The sequence below is a fragment of the Pieris rapae genome, chromosome 17 (assembly GCF_905147795.1).
Source record: "Pieris rapae chromosome 17, ilPieRapa1.1, whole genome shotgun sequence".
Lineage (NCBI taxonomy): Eukaryota > Metazoa > Arthropoda > Insecta > Lepidoptera > Pieridae > Pieris > Pieris rapae.
Window position 1 is genome coordinate 7483338 of NC_059525.1, and position 24383 is coordinate 7507720.

At 32.5% G+C, this 24383-nt stretch overlaps 2 protein-coding genes across 7 annotated transcripts; both read right to left on the minus strand.

Annotated features, from left to right (window-relative positions):
- Positions 1-1591: 1591 nt before the first annotated feature.
- Positions 1592-12560, minus strand: LOC110997351 (globin). 3 transcript variants are annotated; one of them, XM_022265478.2, is made up of 4 exons: positions 12540-12560; positions 2728-2888; positions 2033-2258; positions 1592-1822 (listed from the first exon to the last, which is right to left on the minus strand). In XM_022265478.2, the coding sequence occupies exons 1-4, from the start codon at positions 12543-12545 to the stop codon at positions 1685-1687; spliced, it is 531 nt and encodes a 176-aa protein (XP_022121170.1). In that variant the 5' UTR covers positions 12546-12560; the 3' UTR covers positions 1592-1684. The 3 variants fall into 3 exon arrangements, with proteins under 3 accessions (XP_022121170.1, XP_022121171.1, XP_022121169.2); XM_022265479.2 differs by lacking the exon at positions 12540-12560 and adding an exon at positions 11475-11630; XM_022265477.2 differs by lacking the exon at positions 12540-12560 and adding an exon at positions 4116-4257.
- A 3433-nt stretch (positions 12561-15993) lies between these two features.
- LOC110997352 (cytoglobin) lies at positions 15994-24213 on the minus strand. Of its 4 annotated transcripts, none has more exons than XM_022265481.2 (4): positions 24141-24213; positions 20434-20588; positions 17445-17670; positions 15994-16704 (listed from the first exon to the last, which is right to left on the minus strand). In XM_022265481.2, exons 2-4 carry the CDS (start codon positions 20586-20588, stop codon positions 16567-16569), a joined length of 519 nt encoding a protein of 172 aa, XP_022121173.2. In that variant the 5' UTR covers positions 24141-24213; the 3' UTR covers positions 15994-16566. The 4 variants fall into 4 exon arrangements, with proteins under 4 accessions (XP_022121173.2, XP_022121174.2, XP_022121175.2 ...); XM_022265482.2 differs by having other exon boundaries at positions 20434-20594; positions 24139-24213; XM_022265483.2 differs by having other exon boundaries at positions 24083-24155.
- Positions 24214-24383: the final 170 nt, after the last annotated feature.

Consider the following 24383-nt stretch of genomic DNA (forward strand, 5'->3'; position numbering starts at 1 on the left):
CAATTGCGCAGGTTCGTGTATGTGCCTTGATGTAGAGGCTTGATGTTACAGCGATACTATGGGTCGGTCGTGTTCAGTCGATAAACCTCGCGTACCAAATAAGAGAGGCAGTCTCGGTTGCAGCCCCCGATTTGCGTCGGGACACTCGGCAGTATCTCCTTGTATCTATTACCTCATTCGATAACCTCACCTATGTATTAATATTAACTGTTTATCGCCTATCCCGTACTTATCAAACGCACTGCACTGTTATTTGGTACACCCACCTGTTTAACTTTTCTTTGGGTTATTTTTAATTAAGGTATATATCATGGACTATATCAGCATATAGCATAGTTGATATATTTTGATTGTTATTTTTCTGAAACTCTACCTAAAAGCAATGTATTTTACAAACAATGCAGGAGAACAATAATTATTATGTAAGTGTAACAGTTAGTGAATTTAAATGTGCTATTTTCCATTCCAGAACTCAACGATATCAATGTTCTTGTAATACTTATGTTCGGGTTTTAAAAAGATGTTATTATTGTATAATTATAACTAAACCTAATGTGATTGAAATGCAATGTTTAGAAGTATTTTATTCTTTATTTTTTACCATTAATAATAGTTAGTAGAGATCTATTTGAGAGTCTAATGTATCAATTATTTGTAAAGTTGGCTGTAACTAAGTAAAGGTTACGATAAGTAGAAATATTTTAATATAAACATTTGGAAAAAATTTTATGTAGATGACAAATAGTTGTTTTGATCATTATGTGAAGTGTTGTATGGTATTGTATTGGTATATGTTATATTAAGTGTAGGAAGGATAGGATAGACGTAGAGGAAAGGGAGTTGTAAGGTACGTTAGCGCAACGTGTACGCACAACGGCTGGGACGTGCACGCTCGCACGTTAGTACGCTCGTACGCTCGCCGCGGCGTCCCGTCCGTACACCCTCGACTCACTGCACAGCACTGCTAGGCTAATTCAGTTAACGAGTAATGATATTTTTCTTACATTTCATAAGAGTAACGTTTATAGTATATAGGCAATAATGTTTAACAAAAGTCCCTATGTAATCGAACTGACGACAGAAACGTATGTTATATTTGTGGCCTCTTTATAAATAAGATCTAAGTTACATTTAAAGAAAATTAATTTTGCTATGCACAGAAATGATACTCAATTAATTGCCAAAAAGTTATATGTATATTCATAGTTCAACAATATTTCTTTTGGGCATATTTACTTTGAATTTATGCAAAACTTAGATTATGAATAAGTAGGTTGTAGATTTTATGTAGAGTGGATGCATATATAATATATCTATATTTAATGTAAGTGAATTTGAGATGTATCAATTTCTTGTATTGTTCATAAGTTTAGATAATAAATGGGTTTAGCCATACTTCGGCTGGTTTGATATGTATGTTATCTGATTAATTGTAAAAAAAAATAAAAAAATATTAAAAAATTTGGAGTTTTATTTTGCCCCTTTCCTCCCGTCCTTTATAATACGAAACGTAATATTCAGAATTCGAAGTCAGGATGCTGAAACGCATAGTGAATCTGGCGGAGGTAAACTGATCAAGATAAGAAAACGATAAATTACTATATTTTAATAATACCTTATAAATGTAGATTAATACATTGTAGAAATGTAACCATTTAAATTCTTATTCTAAACAACAGCCATGTTATCTTGTCTCTATTTTCCCAAGAGTCTCGAAAATATGCTTGTACCAGAACTCTACTGTCTTCCCCCATGCTCCCAGGGTTGAAGCATCTAAATTCAGAACTTCTATAAACATTTTCACTATCACGTTTTTTAAGTCCTGAAAGAAAAAAATATTAAAAAGTTAATATTTTTAATTTTAGTAAATTGGTATTTTTTTTGGGAAATTGGGTTTTTTTTTATTTAAAAAATGGCCACCGAAGTATCCCTAATTACTGGACCGAATTGGATATTTTTTCTTATTGATTATGAGATATCTTCTGGAGAGACATCTGGTATGGAATAAAACCCTCAAAAACCTGTTTCTTACGTGAAAATGTTCCTGCTGTATTTTTCGTCTTCCATGCGAGTCGCCTAATTTATTCATCATGGCGGCCACCACTTCCGGTTGGTTGAGATTTGTGACCGCCATATTAAGTGACGACATGAGGTTGATCACGTGAGCCTTGAACTGGGGGTTTTGAGGGTAATCTTCTTCAGAGGAGTTTTTAACCATTTTAAAGAACTCTTTTGTGTCGGGATATGCTTGAAATAATCTGTAAATACAAAAGGAATATTGAACTAGGCATAAGTAATAATGTTTTGTTAGTTTTGATGAACAAAAATAATTATGCAGTGGTGCTTCGACCCTCAATAGGTAATGGCCTCATATTGCGTCGGTTTTTTTGATAATTTTATACACAGTCAGACACATGTCGATTTTTAGATTAGAGCCACGCCGGTTACTTCGCGATATTTGGCTTTACCGTACGAACTAATGATACATTTACTCGTAGACAGGAAATCCATTGGTACACAGCAAGGATACGAACGACTTCAGAGATGAGAGTTCAGCTTTTTTCGTAACTCGACAAAAAATCTCCTGCGGACTTGATAATGTACCGAAGAATAAATTCAAATAAACATTTTCAGAAAGGAAGAATACAAATTAATAATTTAAATTTTAAATTGAGATTGTAAAATATTAACGATTCAAGTGTTATAGGACCAAATGTTTTTTCTTACCTCCTCAACAATTCTGTTCCGTTGGTGATAGAGTCAGCATAAACAGGTGCCCAGGATTGTTGGACAGCATATATTTCTCTTTTCGTTAGACCTGATTTCGGGTTGGCAACATCTGGATCTCCGCCCCACCATAGGTAGCTTAACCAGCCACCCATTTTGAACTGAAACAATGGTATGTAAAATAAAATGTTACGAGGTAAGCACTCCGGTAATATTATTTCTGGAAGCAAGTCATTTAATAAGCAGAAAAATTCTTAATAAAGAAGCGTCAAAAGCCTCTCAAATAGTAGATACTTTTATATGTTGAAACAAATAGTTGTGGCCTACAATTTCTTTTGGTCAAATTGTGTAAATTAATTCGTGATTTAGGTAAAGTTTAAATCCAATGCTATTCACATTCGACTTAAATGCTTAAAGGATAAGCCGTGCAATAATGTTCATATGGGATCATCTACCTGAGTTACAGTGATATTTGTAAAAACCATACAGTTCATATTACAGTCAAAAATAATCGTAGCTCTAATCTAGACGTTACAATACATACGTAGCAATACTTTCTTGCTATTTACAGACATACGACCATACTCTAACTTCTGAACCCAACAACTAATATAGAATCTCAGATTGTTTTCAATCAAAACAGTCGATCAATATGCGATCTGCTTCCAATAATCAAGCCCTACGAAGACAATCCATTTTTGGCGACGGATGGAATGCAATCTCTTTGCTCTTTACACTCATTTTTGATAATTAATATAAACCAAATATTAAAATAAAACCGTACGAATAAAATATACATCTCTATGTTTAAAACATCAAATAGCTTTTTAATTATTAAAAACTGGTTTAAGTTGATAGGATATTGGCAGAGTTGAGCTGTAATTTTCACAAAAAGGTCTATTCCACATACACTGATACGACCTACAATGCAAAGCTTGTATCGAAAGATGGCTATTACAATCCGTCGATTAGTTATTGGAACACTTTATGAATGTTTCGATTAGTCTATCTGAGATGCTCAAAAAAGAAAATGGATTGATTGTATTGTATTGGGTTTGGGCGTAAGTCAAATGGTTAAAATTACCTTTTAAGGTATATAAACGCTTGATTAGTTAAAACCAATGTATGTACTGAATTTCTTGTGTTGGATCTATGGTGAACTTTAAATTCTACTAATTTACTCTTATAGTAAGGTTCAGTCAAGTCAGTCAAGATTCAGTCAAGGTTCAGTCAAGTCAAAGGCGAGAGCCTTTAAATTTAAAACCTTTAACGACGTATACATTTTAAAAAAAAATTACTAGAAGTTTGAGTAGCCTTTACAATACGATATTTGAAATAAAGCGCTATTTTTGTATTCCCAAATGTTTTAAGAAGCTATTGTGTCTTACCCGTTGTCCAGTTTTAATTTTCTTCAAAATAACGAAAGCTGAGAGCAATATGAATGTTGAACAAAGATAGAAAAATAACATTGTTCAACAACTACACGTTGCCGCAAAATAAGTAAGACTGGACTCTGTGGAAACTCTTACAATGGTTTTCTTATCGTATTTGCTGTCTCCCAAGACATAAATAAATACAGTGTCTAAATAATTACTCGATATTACTCATTCGCCATTTTTGTTGATGTAATTTGATAAGATTGCGGTGTACCGCTGTTAACTAAACTTAATATCCTAGAGCTTGGTCTTTCATATAACATTGATAATTTATTACAAATTGACAACTTTGTCTCTTTATGCGATAGTAATAACTATAATCAAAACATAAATGCGTTACTAATTAATATGTTACCTCAAAAAACTCAAGTTTTTAATGAAATAGTTTTTACATAGTGCGCAGTCTTTGGCAAGATCCAAGTAAAGAATATAATTGAATTTATATAAAATAGTCTGAAAAATTTCTCTTCAAATGAATATTACCGGGCAATATGTAACTTGTAAACATCAATATTTGTTCTGTCATGCAACTAAATGAGGATTGTCGAAGCACTTATGTTATGCACCATGTGTGATGTGGTAATGCAAGTTCATTGAATAAAACTACAAAAACAAAATTATAATTCGTAATTTCCATTAAGTAAATTGGTGTTCCCCCGAATAGTGCCTCCGTTGACGACGTTTAATGACGCACAATTTAACCTGGAGGGTTTTAGCGAAAACGTTATCAAAAAAACATGTGAACATATCCCATGCTCCATTGTGATATGTTATTTCGGTAAAATACATATAAAACAATTATAGTCGAAATTGTTTTATATGTATTGTTTGGTTCATTATTATTTTCTTTAATTATTTATTTCGTTATCCTACAGATGACATAAAGTATATATGTAGTTAAAAAAAACGAATATACCTAAGATATAATACCATAGATGTAATACATAATATACACAAAAAATGTTCATACAATATTCCTAACCTGCAAAGTTATAATGATTCAAATTTAATAAATAGAAAATTGAAACAAATTTATAAAATTTGGTCTCTGGCAGAGTACCTTTAACGCTAGTAGAATTTTCTCGCTATATTGCGATATTTAATCTAAATTCTATATTGTTCCTCTGAATTTTCCCTTTCATTCTTGCATTATAGAGAGTTGGAAAGAAACGTCAATGTGGATGATAAAAATACCACATGATGCTCTTCTTTTATAGTTTCTAAAAGGTTAACAGACCTGTACATTTACAGCCTGCTAATAACACGATGAGCACTGTTGCCTTAGTGTCTTTGGCGTACGACTCTCATCCCCGCGGTCGTAGTTTCGATCCTTGGCTATCCACCACTGGACTTTCTTTCTATGTTTAGCACTCGCTCCAACGGTGAAGGCAAAACATCTTGCCTTTAAGGAAATTCGAGGGCGTGTCTCGACACAGAAGGCTGATCACATATTTAACTATTAAATTGGCAAATGATCATGAATCAGACAGATACCTGAGGCCTAGAACTAAATAAAAAAGGTTTTAGCGCCAATTAAGTTTGGTGGTGGTTTACAACTTGGCTTTAATAGTTTTAAATATGAGCTTATAACTAATGCAACATTGAGGTAGTGGGGTTGCATCGCTAGTTTAACGCAAAAAACTAAATGATAATGTTATTGGAAATTATCGGAAAAGAGAATGTTAAATTACAATTGTAGTGTAGTAAATCGGTTTTAGAGAAAGCATTGTTGGGTGCATTTCTCGAACCTAATTCGCTGTTTTTCTGATGATTAAAAAAAAATCTGGTAATTTTATTTTACTTCATTTTATCTTATGTATGTTTTAATTGTATTTTTTAATTATTCAATACTATTTTTATATATTTTTAATAATCCTTAGATATATGTAGTACTATGTATGATATCGTAAACTTAATAAAATAAATAAAACTAATCGACTCATTTTAGCTTTAAGTGTGCGATCGCCACTTATTTATTTTATTTTTAATTAAATACCATGAAACTCCTAGAACGAGAACTAGACGTCGTAGTCCAATCAATGTGATTCTCAGGCTATGTAGGATAATTGAAAATTGATTGAACCCGGTAATGATATTAACCCGCTCGTGGTAACACTTTATGTCAATTGAACACTTATTAGTCCCCACCCACGCCACACTGTTTATAGGCATTGCAAACTTGTGGCAAATGGCAATTCTATACACAGACCTTTGTTAATTGAACTTAAGGTCCAACGATCACATATGACATTAAGATAAAGTATTTTTTTTCTTCATAGATATGTCTCACTCAAATGTAGAACATACGCTTGATATAGACGGACCGCATGTTACAGTCGAAACAGACTGCTGTAGAGCGGTCGCATTGAAGTCGTACACGACTGCAACACGACCCCATAATACAGTCGACTACGACTGCCTGGAGCAGTTGTGTTCGATCGCAAAAATAATACTCATGCTGACCATTTACAGGAAGGATTTCGATGAAGCAACACTGCTTCTCCAACTATTACACAAGCGTAGGCGTAGGAGACCCCGTAGTATGTGAGTGCAGCGAATACTACAATCAAGAGAATATTATGGAATATTTCATACGTTGCATACCCAGCTGAGAAGACACTAAAAAGTTTTTCAACTTCTTTAGAATGTCCGTGGTTTGGTGTCGTTGGTCTCGGCTACAACATGCGGTCCGTCTATGGCCAGCTTGGCAATGGCAGCAGTTCAGTTCAATTCACCTGTATCACCTCAAAGCTCGTCGTACCACAATTGAATGTTTTAAAAGTAGTTTTTGCCATCAAAATTATGTGGAACCCACCCGTAAGTATTTCCGAACCAATTCGACCTAGGACCCTTCAAGAAGCATCAATTCTTAAAAGGCCGGCAATGCACTGGCAAGTTCTCTGGCTTTGAGAGTGTCCATGGGCGGCGGTATCACTTAAGATCAGGTAGGATTCCCACCCGTTTGCGTCTTGTTCTATAAAACAAAGAGTAATATATATCTATTGACATATTGGTAGATAAAGTACTTAAGCAAATTACTGAAACTATGTACGCCACTTAAGTGGAAATATATGGTACACAAGCATAGAGTGTCTTCCAATTAATAGACACTTTAAGTTATTGGACAGGTGCTTATGTTAAATATTCTTTTTAGTAAATTTTTTAATTTCTAATTTCAATTGTGAGACGTTATTTTTTTCTATAACTAGAAATTCAGTGCAATTTGATTGACTAACAAGCGTCGAGTTTTATCGGGTCGCGTGGCGTTTTAAAAATGTGTTTCCGCCTATATAAATTTGTCATGTCCCAAAAGTTAACATATGGGAGTTATAGTTCGTGCTAATTCGACTCCGAACCTTATTTTTTAAGCTTAACTTACAGGGTTTTATAAATCGATTTTTACCATAGCCGAGATTTCACTTGTAATTGTTATGAATACTTTTTAACAACATTCAGGCTTATATAAAGTAATGTAATCAAAGATCTAAAATTGTCTTTTACTGAGAATTTAGTACCTCTATCTATAATTAAACTCTTTCGTAAAGTTTAGGTACTGAACCGAAGGACTCGTCACTGGCAATAGAAATGTCAAAACATTGTTTAAACAGCGAGTGGTCATTGTCATTATGCTTTTGAACGGTACCTAAATAAATTAATAGTGTATGTATGTGCCCTTATAAAATGTAAATATTATGATTGCCATACATGACACACATTGTTTGCAACGTAATTGGCTCTCAAAACAAGCTATTGTTTATCTCTACATTTTATGTATGGTATTTGAAGTTTGAAAAATACACTTATTTCGCGTAACGAAGTTGTATCTATACTTTCTTTATATACATTTGTTTATCACAGTACATTGAGTTTTCATGTGAAGCATGGTCTAATAGTTATAGTTCCTTACAATATAAACCAAAACCAAAAACATACATCAATTTTTTTTTGTCTAAATTTAATAAAAAAATATATATTTACGTTCATAAGTGTATATATGAATAATTAAAATTTAATAAGGTTTAGCCAATCACGGATGGTTTGTCTTAGCCATCAAAATTTGCATAATTAAATGTTATCATAATGCGTTTTATGAAATAATATGACGTATAGCGAAGAATCTGGAATCTGGTGATTTCTAGTATATAGAGCTATCTTTTGTAAATGTCTAAAAAATTAAAAAAAAAAACAGCGAATGACATATTAAGGCATTTAGATGTTGTAGCCTAAAGTCAACTTAAATATCTCAAATATATACGTTACTTCATATTTCTCTTAAATACTTCCATAGATACATGTAGATACATATATGACAGTAATACAGAATTTATATCAGTATAACACATAGAACAAACAAACATCAGAAATACAAACATGTTGGTTCTGATTAAACATGTCAGTTAACGTTGTGTTTAATACAAATGTTAATTGGAAGCGTTTAGTGCTTACGTGTTAAATAGCGCTTGTCAAATTTTACACTTCAAAATAGTCTGTGGACGATTTTACTCTATTCCTAAGGCACATCGTGAATAAAACTTTAAAGGGATTCTTCAAGCTATTCAGAGATACGGAACATTCCCAGTACCATACTCAAGTGTTGGCGGTGTGTGTGTGTTATGTGGGCTCGATAATTTAATCACTAGATTAATTTGGTCAAGAATTACATTAACGTCCTTGCGATTGCAAAAAAGTCTGCTTTTGTGATACTCTGGTGGCCCCGACATCCGTGCTTTAATAGTATATAAATAATTAAACAAACAGTGCAATTTTGTGTACACACACATAGCATAATATCTTCTGCATACTCTGTGTAGGACTTTTCTCGTCGTGACTAAAGCCTCCTGTAGAACTGTTGTTGCTCAATAGCTGATGATGTTAATAAGATAAAGTATTTGGGTTATGGAAATCAAACATTTCATGCAGTACTTTCTTGTTTCCAGAATACTACAGTTGTTTAATGTAGAAACATTATAGAAAAATATATATAACGAAAAACAATTATCGCATAGTCGTACTGTTTCACGAGAATAAAATAAATACGTTTGGCGCCATAATATAAATATTCATTAGATATCGTGATTTAAAATAAATAATGAATCAATAATGCAGACAGAATTATCGTCAAAGAGAGAAAAATCGTCCCGTTATTCTTCTGTGAAAAACAATAAAGTTTTTGTTATTAAATTTTTCGTTATTTTAACCAATTTTGCATAGACTAAAAATAATTGGGCCAATTTTAATAATAGCAAAAATACATTATTCATATTCGTTAATAATAACGCCGTTAATAATTAATCGCTTATTACGCATAAGAGTATAAATCGGCTTTTAAAACTCAAAGACATTTTCAATGCCACGTGTACTAACCACTTTTATATACCAAATTTAACTTGATCTATAAGCCATTTTAAAGAACTGAGTACATATAATAAAAAGACAAGGAATTTCAGTCGTATGTGCGATTATTAATATAGATAAAAATTACTGATATCAACTTGTTAGGTTTTCTCTCAAATTTCGGACTGATAGTCAGAGACTGGGTGAGCATTAACCAATAAAACCACCTCGAGTAGTTCCTACAAGCCGTTCTCTCATTCTACCGGAACCTCAGCGGCATGTTACACTTAGAAACCTCCGGTACAGTATCTCCAACCTCCTATGTAGTGTGCATAGGAGGTTGGAGATGGGAATATCTTCTAATAACTCCCCGTCTTCTAAGGAGTCATCCTAAAGCGCGCCCTCTCTCGTTCTGGTGTCTCCTGTAGCATTACTTCCTCACAGAAGGATACCACTCCATTCCATACCTTGTCACTGCCGACCATTTTGACAACTCAAGGCAAAGAAAGGTTATTACCCAACGCAGAACAAAAGGGTAACACGCTGGCTACACATACGAGCATGTAATTTCTTATTTAATAACAAACTCAAGTAAAGCGTTTGATAAGAAAATCGATAACAAATTGCATTCGCTTTGCATAGAGTTATATAGAGTTGTTAAAAATGTTGAATTGAATACACTGATATGTATGCTCATTGCTCATTGGTTTATATGTTTTTCATTTACTTGTAACTATACTGAATCGAACAAAATCAAGACTAGACAAACAAAACACGGAAACGCCTATAGCCCAGACATAATTAATATTTATTTGGCTGATTAATATTTTGTGCGACTTCTTTGAGTGTTCGCTTTTTTTCTTGTGCGTTTATTTAGCTTGTAGATAGAACATACATATGTGTATATATGTTATTTAAAATGGATGTATGTTATACATATTAAGATTGCCCTTTTTGACAACTTTATTGGATAACTTAACAACGTTAACACAATGTAGTTTTAGCAGGAAAGTCAATACTAGTTATACATCGGAATCGTTTGATCTTTTTTTATATAAATTTCGAATTGAATAATAAGTAGTTTGAAAAGGGCGATGTTATTCTACCGAGATAACGCTGGCATACTGGAGGAACACATTTTTTGATTGTATGAGTACTTTTAATATGCAAATGAATAGAAACTATACAAAGAGACTGAACACCTGGTCAAAATGTGTTACTTAAGAATTTAAAGAACATATTGTTTTGGCAAAAAATAAAGTTAAATATTCAATTGAATTTGTCCCCAAAGAGTAGTTCGGTAGATTAATTAAATCATAATATAATGCGATAACATCATGAATAGTTTTAGCATTTACGATAACGATATTTCAAGCAAATTAATGTTGATAAGTATATTATTTTGTATATCTGATAAAAATACAACTATTTATTAAATAAAACTACTTGCACAAGATTTTTACGCATTGTATATTTAATTATAATTATAAATCTTACTTTCAAAATCTCTTTCCAGTAATACAAACAAATAAATGTTGCTGTGACACTTTCGCGAACACACATAACGCCCATATATTACAAAATAAATAACTGGTTTGTCAGTGACTTAGTGGCATATAAACCCTAAAAATATTACAAAGAAGATTTTTTTTGAGCGACTTTTCACTCGCTTTTACACCTCATTTAAAATATAGATTAAAGAAATGTTGATTTACTGACAGATATATAAAATTATAAAACAAAAGAAATATTAAACTTGAATGTTAAGATATGTTTTAAGAGATCTTAGAACTGGTTGATATAAAAATGCAGAATTATGTGACCATAAACACGACCAAAATCTACAACTTAAGAATTTAATTTACGCAAAACTATTTCACGTAAATGTCAATTCGAATGACGCTGAATTTCATACGAACTATATTAATAACGTGATTAAAAGTACGCATTTTCCTTGTGCAATTTACAAGAACCTACCTTTACGCACGAGCACTAAATCCTTTTTTCATCACAGTTTTGACAGTACATAAACTTTTACATTATTCGTTTTTTTTTTAACTTTTCCGCGTAATTAGAACGTTATGGAATATGAAACGTGCGCCATTGGCGATGATATGTACAGAACTGAATTCTCAATTCTGTTTTCACTTAACTCCCGCCCGCCCTGTGCCCTTAGGCTGTTTGGCCCTGCACTCCTAAATCTTAAGATGAAAACAAACTAGTAATTCTGTTAGCCTTATCAGTAATAGCGGTTATATGTAAGAAACTAAAACCGTATACATTTCAGATCATGAAACAGATTCTGTAATCTGAGGCCATGGCCTTAAGAGGTTGTAGTGCCACTGATTTATTTTATTTTTTAAAACCGTATGAATTTACACTTTTTTAAATACTTTATGGAATTCTAGTTGCTGCTAGTGCGACTCTATCGCACGCGTAGGTTCGATCCCCGGCTGTGCAATCGACTTTCTGTCTATATGCGCATTTAACATTCGCTCGAACGGTGAAGGAAAACATCTTGAGGAAACCGGCTTGCCTCAGACCTAAAACATCGACGGCGTGTGTCAAACACGGGGTCACCTATTGTGTTTACAAATGAATATGAAACAGATACAGAAATCTGCGGCCCAAGCCTAAAAACTGTCAAACTGTAATTCCCGTAATTGTCAACAGTCACATGTTTTATCGAATCAATTCTTTCGTCGGCTATTGAACTAAAGCCCTTCGTCAGAGCACTGAACAAATTAAAAAGTTAAATCTAAAGTTTTAGTATCTAAACGGCACATTAAAATATATTCTTTTTGCTGGCTAAAATAAAACAAATGATCATCTACGTATATCTGCCATAGTTGATCTTATGTGTAATCTGTTTGTATAGACAAAAATAATGTTATTATAATTGTACTACGAATTTGTTAGTTTTACACCTTGAACGCATCTTTGGACTTTCAATTTGATAATTTTGTTGGGTAAAATTGACAGAACATTAATTTATATATTCTATTTATTTAACTGTAACATCTATATATAAAAAAATATTACCTTCATATAAAATTCAGCACATCACACATAGAGCCGTCTCATATAGAGAGTACTAAACGATATATTCGTTCCCCAAGGGGCTTCAAAGTTTGCGAGGTACGCGTGGCATCTTGTAGTCTACATATAGTTGTCTTTAAGCTTATGACATTACTTCCGTGTCAAGGTTGTGAGGCGCGCCGTATCTTCGTTACATATATAAACTAAGTACCACGCGTATATATACAGATGCTTTAATTGTTTTATAGGACGGGGATAACGTACATAAGGGATAATTTGTATCACTACGTTATTTGATATTTTAATATAAGATTTTTAAACTTATGTAGAAACAATGGAACACTGCTTATCATGATCAGTTTGCCTTAGCCCCCTAAAACAGCCATGTGAATACTGAGAAAATTTAACTACTTGACATAACAGGAATGAGACTTAAAGAGAACTAAACATTTTGATTTTTGAGTTAATGAACTTAGTGTAGTGAATATAAAATATGTACGCTTGTAAGTACCAGAGCGATATCTCTGACACACAAATATGGTGTCAAAGCATTATAGCTCACTAAGACTGCTAATTAAACATTACAGTTTTAGTCGATACTGCTCTACTCTCTTGTTACCAATTCCATTTGGGGTCCTTCAAGAAAAGTTGTGAGTCTTAGCTCTTATGGCAGTGCAAATGTCCATGGGCGGCGGAATTACTTAACATCAGGTGAGCCCGCTGCCAGTCTGTCTTTTTGTATTTCTTCCGTAACAAAAAAAAGATGTAGAATATTAAGTCAATATAATATGTATTACTTATTTGATATAATTATCGCCTAGGGTATATTGTTGTTCATGAAAAAAAATTGAAATGCTAAGATTTTTCTTTTATCGCATAGAGGAATGCCTACAAATTAGAAATTATCAAGTTAGTACCAAAACCTTACTTTTTTAGTTTAAAAAAAATAATGAAAGCAGAGTAGATATGGGTTTGCATATGCCATCATGACTTTTGGCCAAGAAAGGACCATGTACAATTTAATAATGAGAAGTTCAGTTACCGCGCGTGGCAAAAGAACGGCTGCATACAAATTACGTTGGGTTTATTATCTTTTATTGTCTCTGAACATACACACTAAGATATCAGATAGCAGTCTAATTTTTTTCTGTCAATCTCAAAATTATTAATACAAATGTGCATCTTTTTTACTATATTACTAAATAAAACTTTTTTATTTATGAATTGTCTCGCGGACAGTTGCTGAAAAGCACTAAAAAGATCGGGTTATTGAAATGGATGTCCTATTTCGCAAGTGTTATATATACAGTATGTAAACTAAAGTTATTATCATTCATTCAGATAAAAAGGTTTTAGGCGCCTAAAGATTTAGGATATTTATTCTTAGTTTGTAAAGTTTTAAGGAAATTAAAAAGGTTATCAGAAAAAAAACTATTCACTCGAAGTATTCCCTACGAAAGTCAAATTGTAATACACAAATCGAGATATACGTTTATCTATAGTTGTAATTGAAAATTAGAATATTTTGAAGAAAGACAAGTTAATCTGTGCGATAAATGTTGATAAGCTAATCTGTAAATGGAAATTTATTAAAATAGATCTTGAAGATTATAAATAATCTGTAGAATATATGTAGCAGAAACGGAGTTATAGATATAAATATATATATATATAGTAACCATCTGTTTCTGGTTATTGGTATGTCTAAGCTATCTTATATAGCATAGTATAGCTATCTCTGGCTATACTATGCTATATATGAATGAAATATACAGTATTTCCAATTTTCTTATCTTTATATAATAGAAAGAAAAGTAAAACAAAGTTTAAAGGCTTAGTCAATGTGGCAGTGTTCCTTTAACGCTGAAAGCATTTCCTTACAGCATTGCGATACTTATTCACTGAGCAAGGAAAGCACCATCTCTGGGTCACCGGTTCTGTCTACCAGGAGCTGACTTAAATCTTGAATTAGCGCTTATGCACTTGAATCCCACGGCCCAAGAGTCTCTACTCCAAAGGGAACAAAACAAAAGAATTAACATAATTCACATATCGATTTTTCTCCACAGCAACAGTAAAATATTGTAAACGAAAGTGGCGTCTCATGTATCTTTGTATGTAATACTATAACTCGACAAAGTCGAGCTTCAAGCCTTCGTAATCTTAGGGCTCATGCCCACGAGTCGGGCCGCGATGGGTCTACATCCGGTCTTGTATGGACCACACGAAGCCGGCCCTAGCTAAGAGTACGCCAACCTATTTTAGTGTACGAGAATCATATTTAGCTAAGTCAATACCTTACCCTGAAATCCTTTGAATGACACATAGATTACCGTGATACACATGGAAACTCACATTGCCAGAAGGCTCGCAAGTGTTTTGCCAGCATTTTGAGTCGAATTGGTTTGGAAATACTTCAGTAGGCAACTGGTTTCGTTTCTTGGTAAAATACATTAAAGGTACACTTAATTGTCAACTATGGAACGACGGACGTCGAGGTAATGCGGATTGTGTTTTGTATTCTGCCTTGTCATCCGCCGATGAACTCAGTTACAGTTACAATATCATTTATAATTTTTAAATATACAAATATAATACAACTTCCTTGAATTTGGTTAATGTCAAGCGTGAATAAATGACTCTATTCAGTAGTCAGCGTGAACGCGCCATGATTGGTAAATCAATGCTAAGTAGTGTTAACGATCTATTGTCTATGGATGCCCCGTGAGGTGACTGCCGATAAGTGCAGTCGGATATCATATTAATAAAATTATTAATATGAAGTGCATCGAGCCGCAATTGACTGAATATGAATCATAATCGTTGAAATTCCCGCCAAAATATCCACGCGGGCGGAAGCTAGTAAAGAAATATGGATGCCAATAAATTTTACGACACAGTTATTTGGTTATGTTTTCCAGGACTGGTTTGGCACTTTCCTAGACACCTTCAATGGAATGATTTAAAAAACCACAGATTGACCACTTTAGCAGTATCCAATTTTTATACAATCTATTAAATAACAATTTTTTGCCTTAGCAACTAATTGATTGTTTATTTTTCTCATTTTCTAATCGTAATACAGCTACGGTTAACATAACCTAATTTCTATTATTGTTATATAATATGCCTAAAATTGCTTCGCATCAATGTAGTCATTTCTATTATTGTAATATTAGTTTACCAAATTCGTTTCCTAAGTAAAATTTCAAAGTTATTCAATTATTATGTATAATAATTGGCATTCCTTATTTTGCAAGAGGGAAGTAGATGCTCTGGAAATGTGGTGTTGGAGGTTGGTCGCGGTCTGGACAGCTGAAATTGTCTTTCGGCATTTTGATACCAGCAGATATCGATTGCTTCGCTATGTAACAAGCAGCAAGATCCAGATAATATAGAAAAACATCCCTCATATATACGATGGTGTATATGAGGGACGATAAATAAAACAAAATAGTAAAAAAATATATTTATATTATAACAAATATTTAAAAGTATTAAAAAATCATGAATAGATCAGTCAAACTAAAGTCAAACATGGATTTACATAGCGAATTATGTCTGTCAACTTTTACGTCAATTTGATAATGTCACTTTTGAAAGTTATAATTTCATACATATTATTGACTGAAAATTTTACCTACTTGTTCTGTGATGACGAACACTATTCGAATTATATCTGTTTATATGAGATCCCGTTTAGAAAACCCCACGAAAAGTTGCTCATTATTTCCATAATATTTTAATATTCAAGTACGTAACAATTTATATTGAATCAATTTAAACATTATACGTATTGTTCTTGCTGTTAGCAACTTACTGGTATATATTTTCATTGCTTTTAAATTAATAAAATGTTTTACAACACTATAAATCTACCATTACAGGTGCGCATAATGCATATAATGGTTTACTTAGGTAATAAAATCATAAAATAAAATTGAATATTACATAAAATGAATTAAACTGATAATGTCTTATTGTAATTGGAATCTTTGGTATTTAACTTAAAAAATAATTAACGATTAAACTATGTACTCTGGTTAGGCGTTAAAGTCTGAAAGATATTTTTGTACCAAAACTCCACAGTTTTGCCCCAAGCCCCAAGAGTAGCGTCGTCAAGATGTAACACCTCGATGAACATGTTTACTATTACACCTTTCAAATCCTGTAAATAAACACAATATGACTGAGATGACGTAGCTATGTTCATCGTAGACCCAAAATATACGCTATAGCTGTGTTTTCCAACCTATATTTTAGTAAAGCTATATATATTCCAAGCTATATATATAGCTTTACTAAAATAATGATGGCCAACAATATAATAAAAATAACATACGTAGTTTCAAATATTAAAAATTTTATTGTTCTCTTAATTAGTAGGTTTCAGGTCAGGTTTACATAAATTTTAATAAAATATAATAAAAACGTCGAGTCTATTATCGAACTGCCTCCCTTTACAATGAATCGAGGCGTGGGTCCCACATTAGGAAACTCCGTTCTACAAGATATTTCTGAGATATCTTTCTTAACGCTAGAAAAGCTTTACGCAACCGGTAAAACGCCAATATAATTTCTATTGAAAAATACAAGATAAGCAATTCTTCAGTTTTATGCGAACATTCACCATGAACCAGCATACGTATGTGTATCAGTCAATTCAAAGATCAATTATGACTGGGCACTTAGGCAAATATGTTCTTTGGTATCATGTGAAACAAATTATGATTAGCTTTCTTGCCTCACCTTTTAAGCAGATTTTTTTATTCAAGAATGTCGACTGTCGAATGTCGACGAATGGATTCAGGAAACAATAGAATTACATATGTTAGTGGATCGATTCTGAAACAATGGCTACAGGGCTTTTATGAAACCTACAGTTAATTAAATACGTATAGTACGTACATGGAAGTGTGATTCTTGAATCTTACGTCGCCCATGAGATTCGCCAAGTTTGTTCATCATGACAGCTACGACTTCTGGCTGATGGAGATTGACAACCGCCTGGTTTAATGCAGACATTAGGTTGATAACGTGAGCCTTGAATTGTATGTTTGTGTTATATTCATCTTCGGGTAATTTCTTTATCATTTTGAAGAAGTCTAGGGTTTGTGGGTGCGCGCGAAATAATCTGTAATACAAAAGAGTTTTAAATTTTTTCTCCGTCACAATTACGCGATAAAAATACAGTTTAAGCCTCTGATTATATACAAAGGAATATTATGATACAATAATCCAGGTATGTCTTCGGAGTTGGATTTAAATTTAAATTATCAGACACACTTTAAGTCTAAGAAAACGTGACGATATATACAGTTTAAGTTTCTTTAATTCTACTTTATGACATGTTTTGAAGCTAAATGTTAACATACTCTACCTTTCTTTCCCTTTGACTAAAAATTTTCTCGCAAAGAGACAATTTTTGAAGTAGTATCACTCATTCTGTTTTATCCCCGATTGCGCGATAAGGGATTTTGTGCAATTGAGATTTGCATGTGCACTAAAATAAATACGTCGTAAAAAGTCAAGAACCAACAATTTTTTCAGGCAATTTCACCATGTGAAACCTACTGAAGTATTTCTGAACCAATTCGATCATATAAAAGCCGATAAGTGTCTTTAAGCAGCGGTATCACTTAGTATCAGATCAGCCTCATGTACATTTGCCCCCAGTTCTATAAAAGAAAATAACACGTGTGTCGGGGCTAAAAGATTCAGGACTTCCGTTCCGAATAGAACGCATTCTGATTTTCAAAAAGCCTTATTATAAAACTGAAACTAAGATCAACAATCTCAAGCAATCTACTCTTGTTTGTAAACAATTACTGCATTTTATTTATTTACCGTTAACGTCGATTCGCTAACCGTCTGACATCTACTTTGATGTTACCTATAAAACTCGAAAAGAGGGCTATAAACATTTTATAGTAGCATAAAATGAATAGTATCCTATTGCGTGTGTGAATGACCTAATGAATTTGTAAATAAAATAACTGGACTCTGTTCAAATATAAGTATTAAATAACATTATAAAGTCGTGTATTTTTTAAATCGTTAATAAGAAATTATAGTTCATCGTAACAAATACATAAAAATACAGTTTTATGGTTGTGTAGTACTTTGCATTCTGTAGCCAGTGGTATATCTGACAGTTGATGTATGAAAAAGAAAATAATAGTGGCGCTACAAGCTTGTAGTTTTATATCTAAATAAAATAAATAAATATGGTTATTATAGAACATAAGATAGACAGGTATCACTTATTCCACGTCATTTAATTTGAACCTGTAGGCATCCCTACTCATCGGCAAAGAAGACAGAGACCGAGAGAAAAAGCCGGCGTAAAAAACTCTCGGTACTCTTTTTAAAAAGCAAATCAAACAATACTACAATATTTAAAACAAATATAGCAAATTATTTAGTAGTAGCCTGCCCAGCACTAATCCCAGTCCCACATTTATTTAATAGGTAATAAGCCTTCTAGTCACGAGCCGTCGACTATTTTTGACTGTTTCTGGGCCTGAAGCATGCCAATTTCATAGACAGAAAGTCCATGAAACCGGCATGCTTTGCACACACATCTAGACTTCCAATCAACGACCTCATGTATGAGAGTCACATGCCAACACTACTCTTAGTAGCTTCAAATTAAAGCGAATATAAAAATATTTATTGAGCGGCTCCACAGCCTGTTGGTGTTAAATCTTGAAATTATATAATCTCTATTTTCGACGAAACAAATAATTATAATGCGAATAATAGTCATAAACGGTTAAACTAATAATGTTGCATAGCGGAAAGTAACTGAACCAATGCTTTCAATGCACAGATTTTCAATTTATACGACTAATTAAAATATAATGTCATCCCAAAGACCCGCTTTAAAATACTGACACTGGAAATTTGACAAAACAATCTTTATTTGGACGTTACGAATCAGTATATTAGATATCTTTGGATAACTCCTACTTAGTGTGCTGAATCCATATTAAACCGATTGGTCTTATAGAAATTATTGAACGCAAAGATAGTATTACATACACATGAATGTAAGATAAATCAAATATTCGAGACGAGCCAACTCGGTGACATTGTAGACGATTTCAAAGCAATGAAAACAAATTGAATTGAGCATCGGCATTGTTCGCCGGTTCAATTGTGTATTCTGTACGAGGCGCATACTTTATTAATCTTATTCCCTCGTCTCCATTTTGTATTTCCTACTCTCTATTGAAGATTTATTCTTTGTTAAGTTCCTCATTTATTATTTTATAGCTCTCTCTGTGGAATGGCGACGAGGCTTGTTTAAGATTTTTTAACAGCCTTTAGGAATTTAGGGAATTACCCAGTCCAAGAAGTGTGGAGTTAGTCAAGCACAGTATACATATAGGTACTTATTTCAAGGTACAAAGTGTAACAAATAAAAAGTTAGAGAAACATTTAGAAAGCAAAAACTAAGTTAAATATAATAAAAAATTACCATTACCATATTATGATTCAAAACATTCTGAATTTAAACAACTAGCGATCTTTTTCGACCCTAGTAAGGAAAAATAACTATGTGAATATTCAAGAAATGTTAATTTAACGCAATATTCGTAAAAGAGAATTTAGTTTGACTCGAGAATGTCTAGATCGATTAAGTTCATAATGATGTCTTTTGTCTTTATGTCAATTGACATTTGTCGCTTGGTTGTATTTATTATTATATGCCTTTATATTATAGTCTGTTTTGAAAAGTTTGTATAAAGTTTTGAGTATATATAGGCGATACGAAGTTCAGCAGATCGGCTAGTTAGAAATATACTTTGTCTTCGCTTTTGTGCGCAATCAGCAATGTCTATTTCGTATACTATATTTAAATCCCTATAAGTATTAAATAAATTTAAAATACCTTTTTAACAATTCAGTGCCTGTAGCAAACTGGTTGGCGTATACTGGAGCCCATGATTTCTGGACTGCCCGGATTTCGCGTTTGGTGAGTCCTGATGTGGGGTTTACTTCGTCTGGGTTACCATCCCATAATAAGTAACTTAGCCAGTTGCCCATCTAAAATTTTTTAATGATTACTCTTTTATTATGAACGTGACTTTAACTTGGTAAATGTGTTACACTTAAAATCAATATAAAAAATTGGAAGATATAAATAACGATTTAATAACAGATTTAAAAACAAGAGCGTAGAGACGGCTAGAAGAACAGTCAAGAAACTCTTCCCCGTTCAAGGAAATTCGAAGAGATCATGGTGCAAGTTACGAAGCAAAAAACAATTAATTAGAATCAGCAGGCAAAAGTATAGTGACACGTATACGAGAGGATGTTATACTTTTCATACATTATATTTAACACCGATATTTACGTTAGCTTTTCTTTGTGGTATCTGAGCTTCTAATCCTTGTCAAACACATGTTTCAGCTATGCGGTGATATTATGTTAAGCAGACTTTATGACATTTACGTTCAAGTATACGTGTACCATACCTCCACCATACCTTTTGAACTTTTGACAGATGGAACGTGTCAACTTCGCATACAAATTACAATTAATATGGTAAATATCATTTTTAATAGTTTATGGCCTCTAGTGCAAGAAGACCACGCCGAACTCTCGTAAATTAATAATATTCATCTCAATTCAAGTTGTGATTTCTGAGAAGATCGTAGAATATACATACAACGTTTTTAGCTCATGTTTAAATGCCCGGGGCATGGGTCACATGCCCCGGTCAACCTGATTATTGTTTTCGAAGTCAGTTAAGATTTTTTTATTAAATGCGGCATTACTTGATCATTATAATATGATGAAATATTTTCGTTGAGATAACAGGAAATAGCAACTGATAACCTTTCATTAGGTTAATTATAATTATCTGGTTACAAAACATATTTATGTTTTTTTTAAAAGGTTTTTTTTATCGATTAGCTGTTTACTAAGACACACGTAGATGAAACTTGGTAGTACAAAACAGTTTCTGCGTTAGTTACAAATTCTGTGTTCAAAATTCTAATTCAATTTAATAGCTTAATTTGTATTCTAAACTGTAATTTGGATATATTTAATCGTACACGAAGACTGTTAACATTGCTTAAAACAATAATGTATCCATACACATTTCTCATATACTGAATTAAGTAGAAAATCCACGTAAAACAGTAGAATATGTTATTACAACCAATCACAACCTAAATTGTTGACAGTATTTTGTTCACAAGGTGTAGGGACTTTGAAAGTACGCAGAAATTATGGTTAGATAGTGTCAAATCCGTTGCTATATGCAAACATTTTTTGAATTTAAAACCCATAAATAAACCTGAAAAACTACGATGAACAATGTTAGATTATATAATAAGAAAACATTGCATTACATTTGGCGAGTTTCCAATTAATTTAACAATGTTAGGTTACGGTTAAATAGTTTAGATTTTATAGTAACTGTTTGATGGCTAATACTATGTTGTTTAACCGCAAACAAATATAGCCCGGCCTCGAATGTGCCAATATTTGTCGATACTACAAATTGTTCGGTCCGGTAAATTTAATATGTGTGACAAAACAATCTATAGTAAAAAGGGCGATAAATGAAAAAGTTCCGTTGTTCGCGACACTTTCTATATTCTGAATAGTTTTGTTTTCATAAAACTTTTTTTGTGTTTAGAATTAGATATTTGGTTGGTATGGTATACATTAGTATGTGTAGGAAGTTCTAGAATTCACACTAAGTGGAGAATCGCATCAAGTAAGATTGTATTTTAGTAATGTGCCGAAATATCGGTTGAGCGCTCTTTTGTCTTTGGTAAAGCGTCCGAATTGCAACAGTAAGGTTTATATTGTCTTTGGGCTATATGTAATCTACATATATTACCATAAAGCTACAAGATTGTTGCTACAAAGCTTGACGATTTGTATTATGAAAGCTACCGGTTAAAATTGTTATAAAATAATCATAAAGAAATGTCTATTAGAGGAACAAACTGTAAACTTATTGAAGAAGGATACTATTATTGAAATTAAAAAACACACAGACCAAAGGGGAAGGGAACACACATATTGAAACGGGGCACAGTGATTTTTGCGGAATATTCCAAGTACTACGCATCAATTGATGGTGTCAATCATCATTTTCATAGACTAATCATGCCATAAAAACAAAACAAATGAACGTCAATATTTAAAAAATTGTGATCTGTCAAATTAGTATTACTATTTAAAATATATATGTAATCAAAGCGAGCAATGCCACTTTCAACTCAGCTAGTAGGCTCGATCCTCGGCTGTGCGCCAATGTACTATGTTCGAATTTTACTCAATCGTATAGAGAAGAAAATGATCGTGAGAAATTCGGAATTTCCAAGCTAAAAACGTCGACGGCGTGTATCTGGCACACAAGGAAGTAAGAAAGAAAAGAAAGAAGAATTGCCTGTAGCGCCACACGCTTTTTATATTTAAAAAAATAAACGAGTTTATTCATTTGAAATCAATTATTTGTAATGTGTAAGATTTGGAAACTATGTAAAAAAATACCTGTGTCAGGGTTCCCAGCTCTTCTATAATAAACTTAACAGTAAATTCCCTTAAAAACGTCTACATTTATATTAATTAATTATTTTTTTGCTTTTTCAACTGTTTTTAATAGTGTGGGTGCATGTGAGCGGAAGTCAGTAAATGAAATGTGTAACTACACATTACTCGTAGATTTTAAGAAAATCTTCAAAACCGCGTAAAGTTCATAAGCCAGGTCGTTAATCGTATTTTTAGATTGTAGACGGCGAAAGTCCTTACAGTCTGACCGACGACATCATTCCTTATTCTTTTTTTAAATATATAATCAACCGCTCTAGTAAATTAAAACCTCCTTATCAAACGAACTTTTAAAAATAAATCCGATATCAAACTGATTTATCAGTGCAAATGTGTAATACACAAACAATTGACTGTTTAAAGAAGTCATGTGGTCGTAATGTAACGTGATTCGTTTGTTTATTTAGTAAATAATATTAATCATTGAAGACTTACGCAAACTTAATAAGATAGTGTTATTTACTTCGTAGTATAAAAAAATCTGTCATGCACGCTCTAGGACTTGTAATTAGTAGTTGTTTTTTTATTTTTTTTATGCCAATTTAATTAAATATCATAGTGACTCTATAATCTATTACATAAAATACAATTTATTCAATTATTATTTTTGAAATGGGTATTAAGGAACAATATACCTAGCCGACTTCACCGTTTCATACAAATAATGTAGTTTTTATTAATTAAAATTCTATTAATAGAGTTGCCTAGAAGATGAAAAAATACGTTGGGCGACCCTACTGCTATATTTGATATACATTATAGGTTATTTTTTATATTCTGTAAACTTAAAAATAATTAAGGTAGCACATACAATTATATGATCAATTTACTCTTTTGTGTCATACATCTTTTGCTTATACTGATTTTACTTTTAAATTTCCATAAACAGTTTTTTAATTAATAATGTTGGTAATCTGAGTAGGTTTAAGTCTAAAAAAAAGCAAAAAAAACAACGAAAAATATACCTACGAAACAAAAATTTGTATCCCATTAATTTCTAACTTAGGATTATATAATACGTACATTTTTGTATCACAAAATCACGACTATTATGAATCGCGTTACGAATAAAACTGATCTCGATGGTCATGACTTGATGGCATTAAGATCTTCTTATCGATTTGCGATATAGGGTCCCAGGTCATTGCAAAACGGCTTAGCTTAATTAAAATTAAATTAATGTTACAATCGCTATTATTTGCGCTATGAGTGTGGTCTAATTCATATATTAAAGAGTTTAAGTATTACTTTGGAACTAGACTTTAG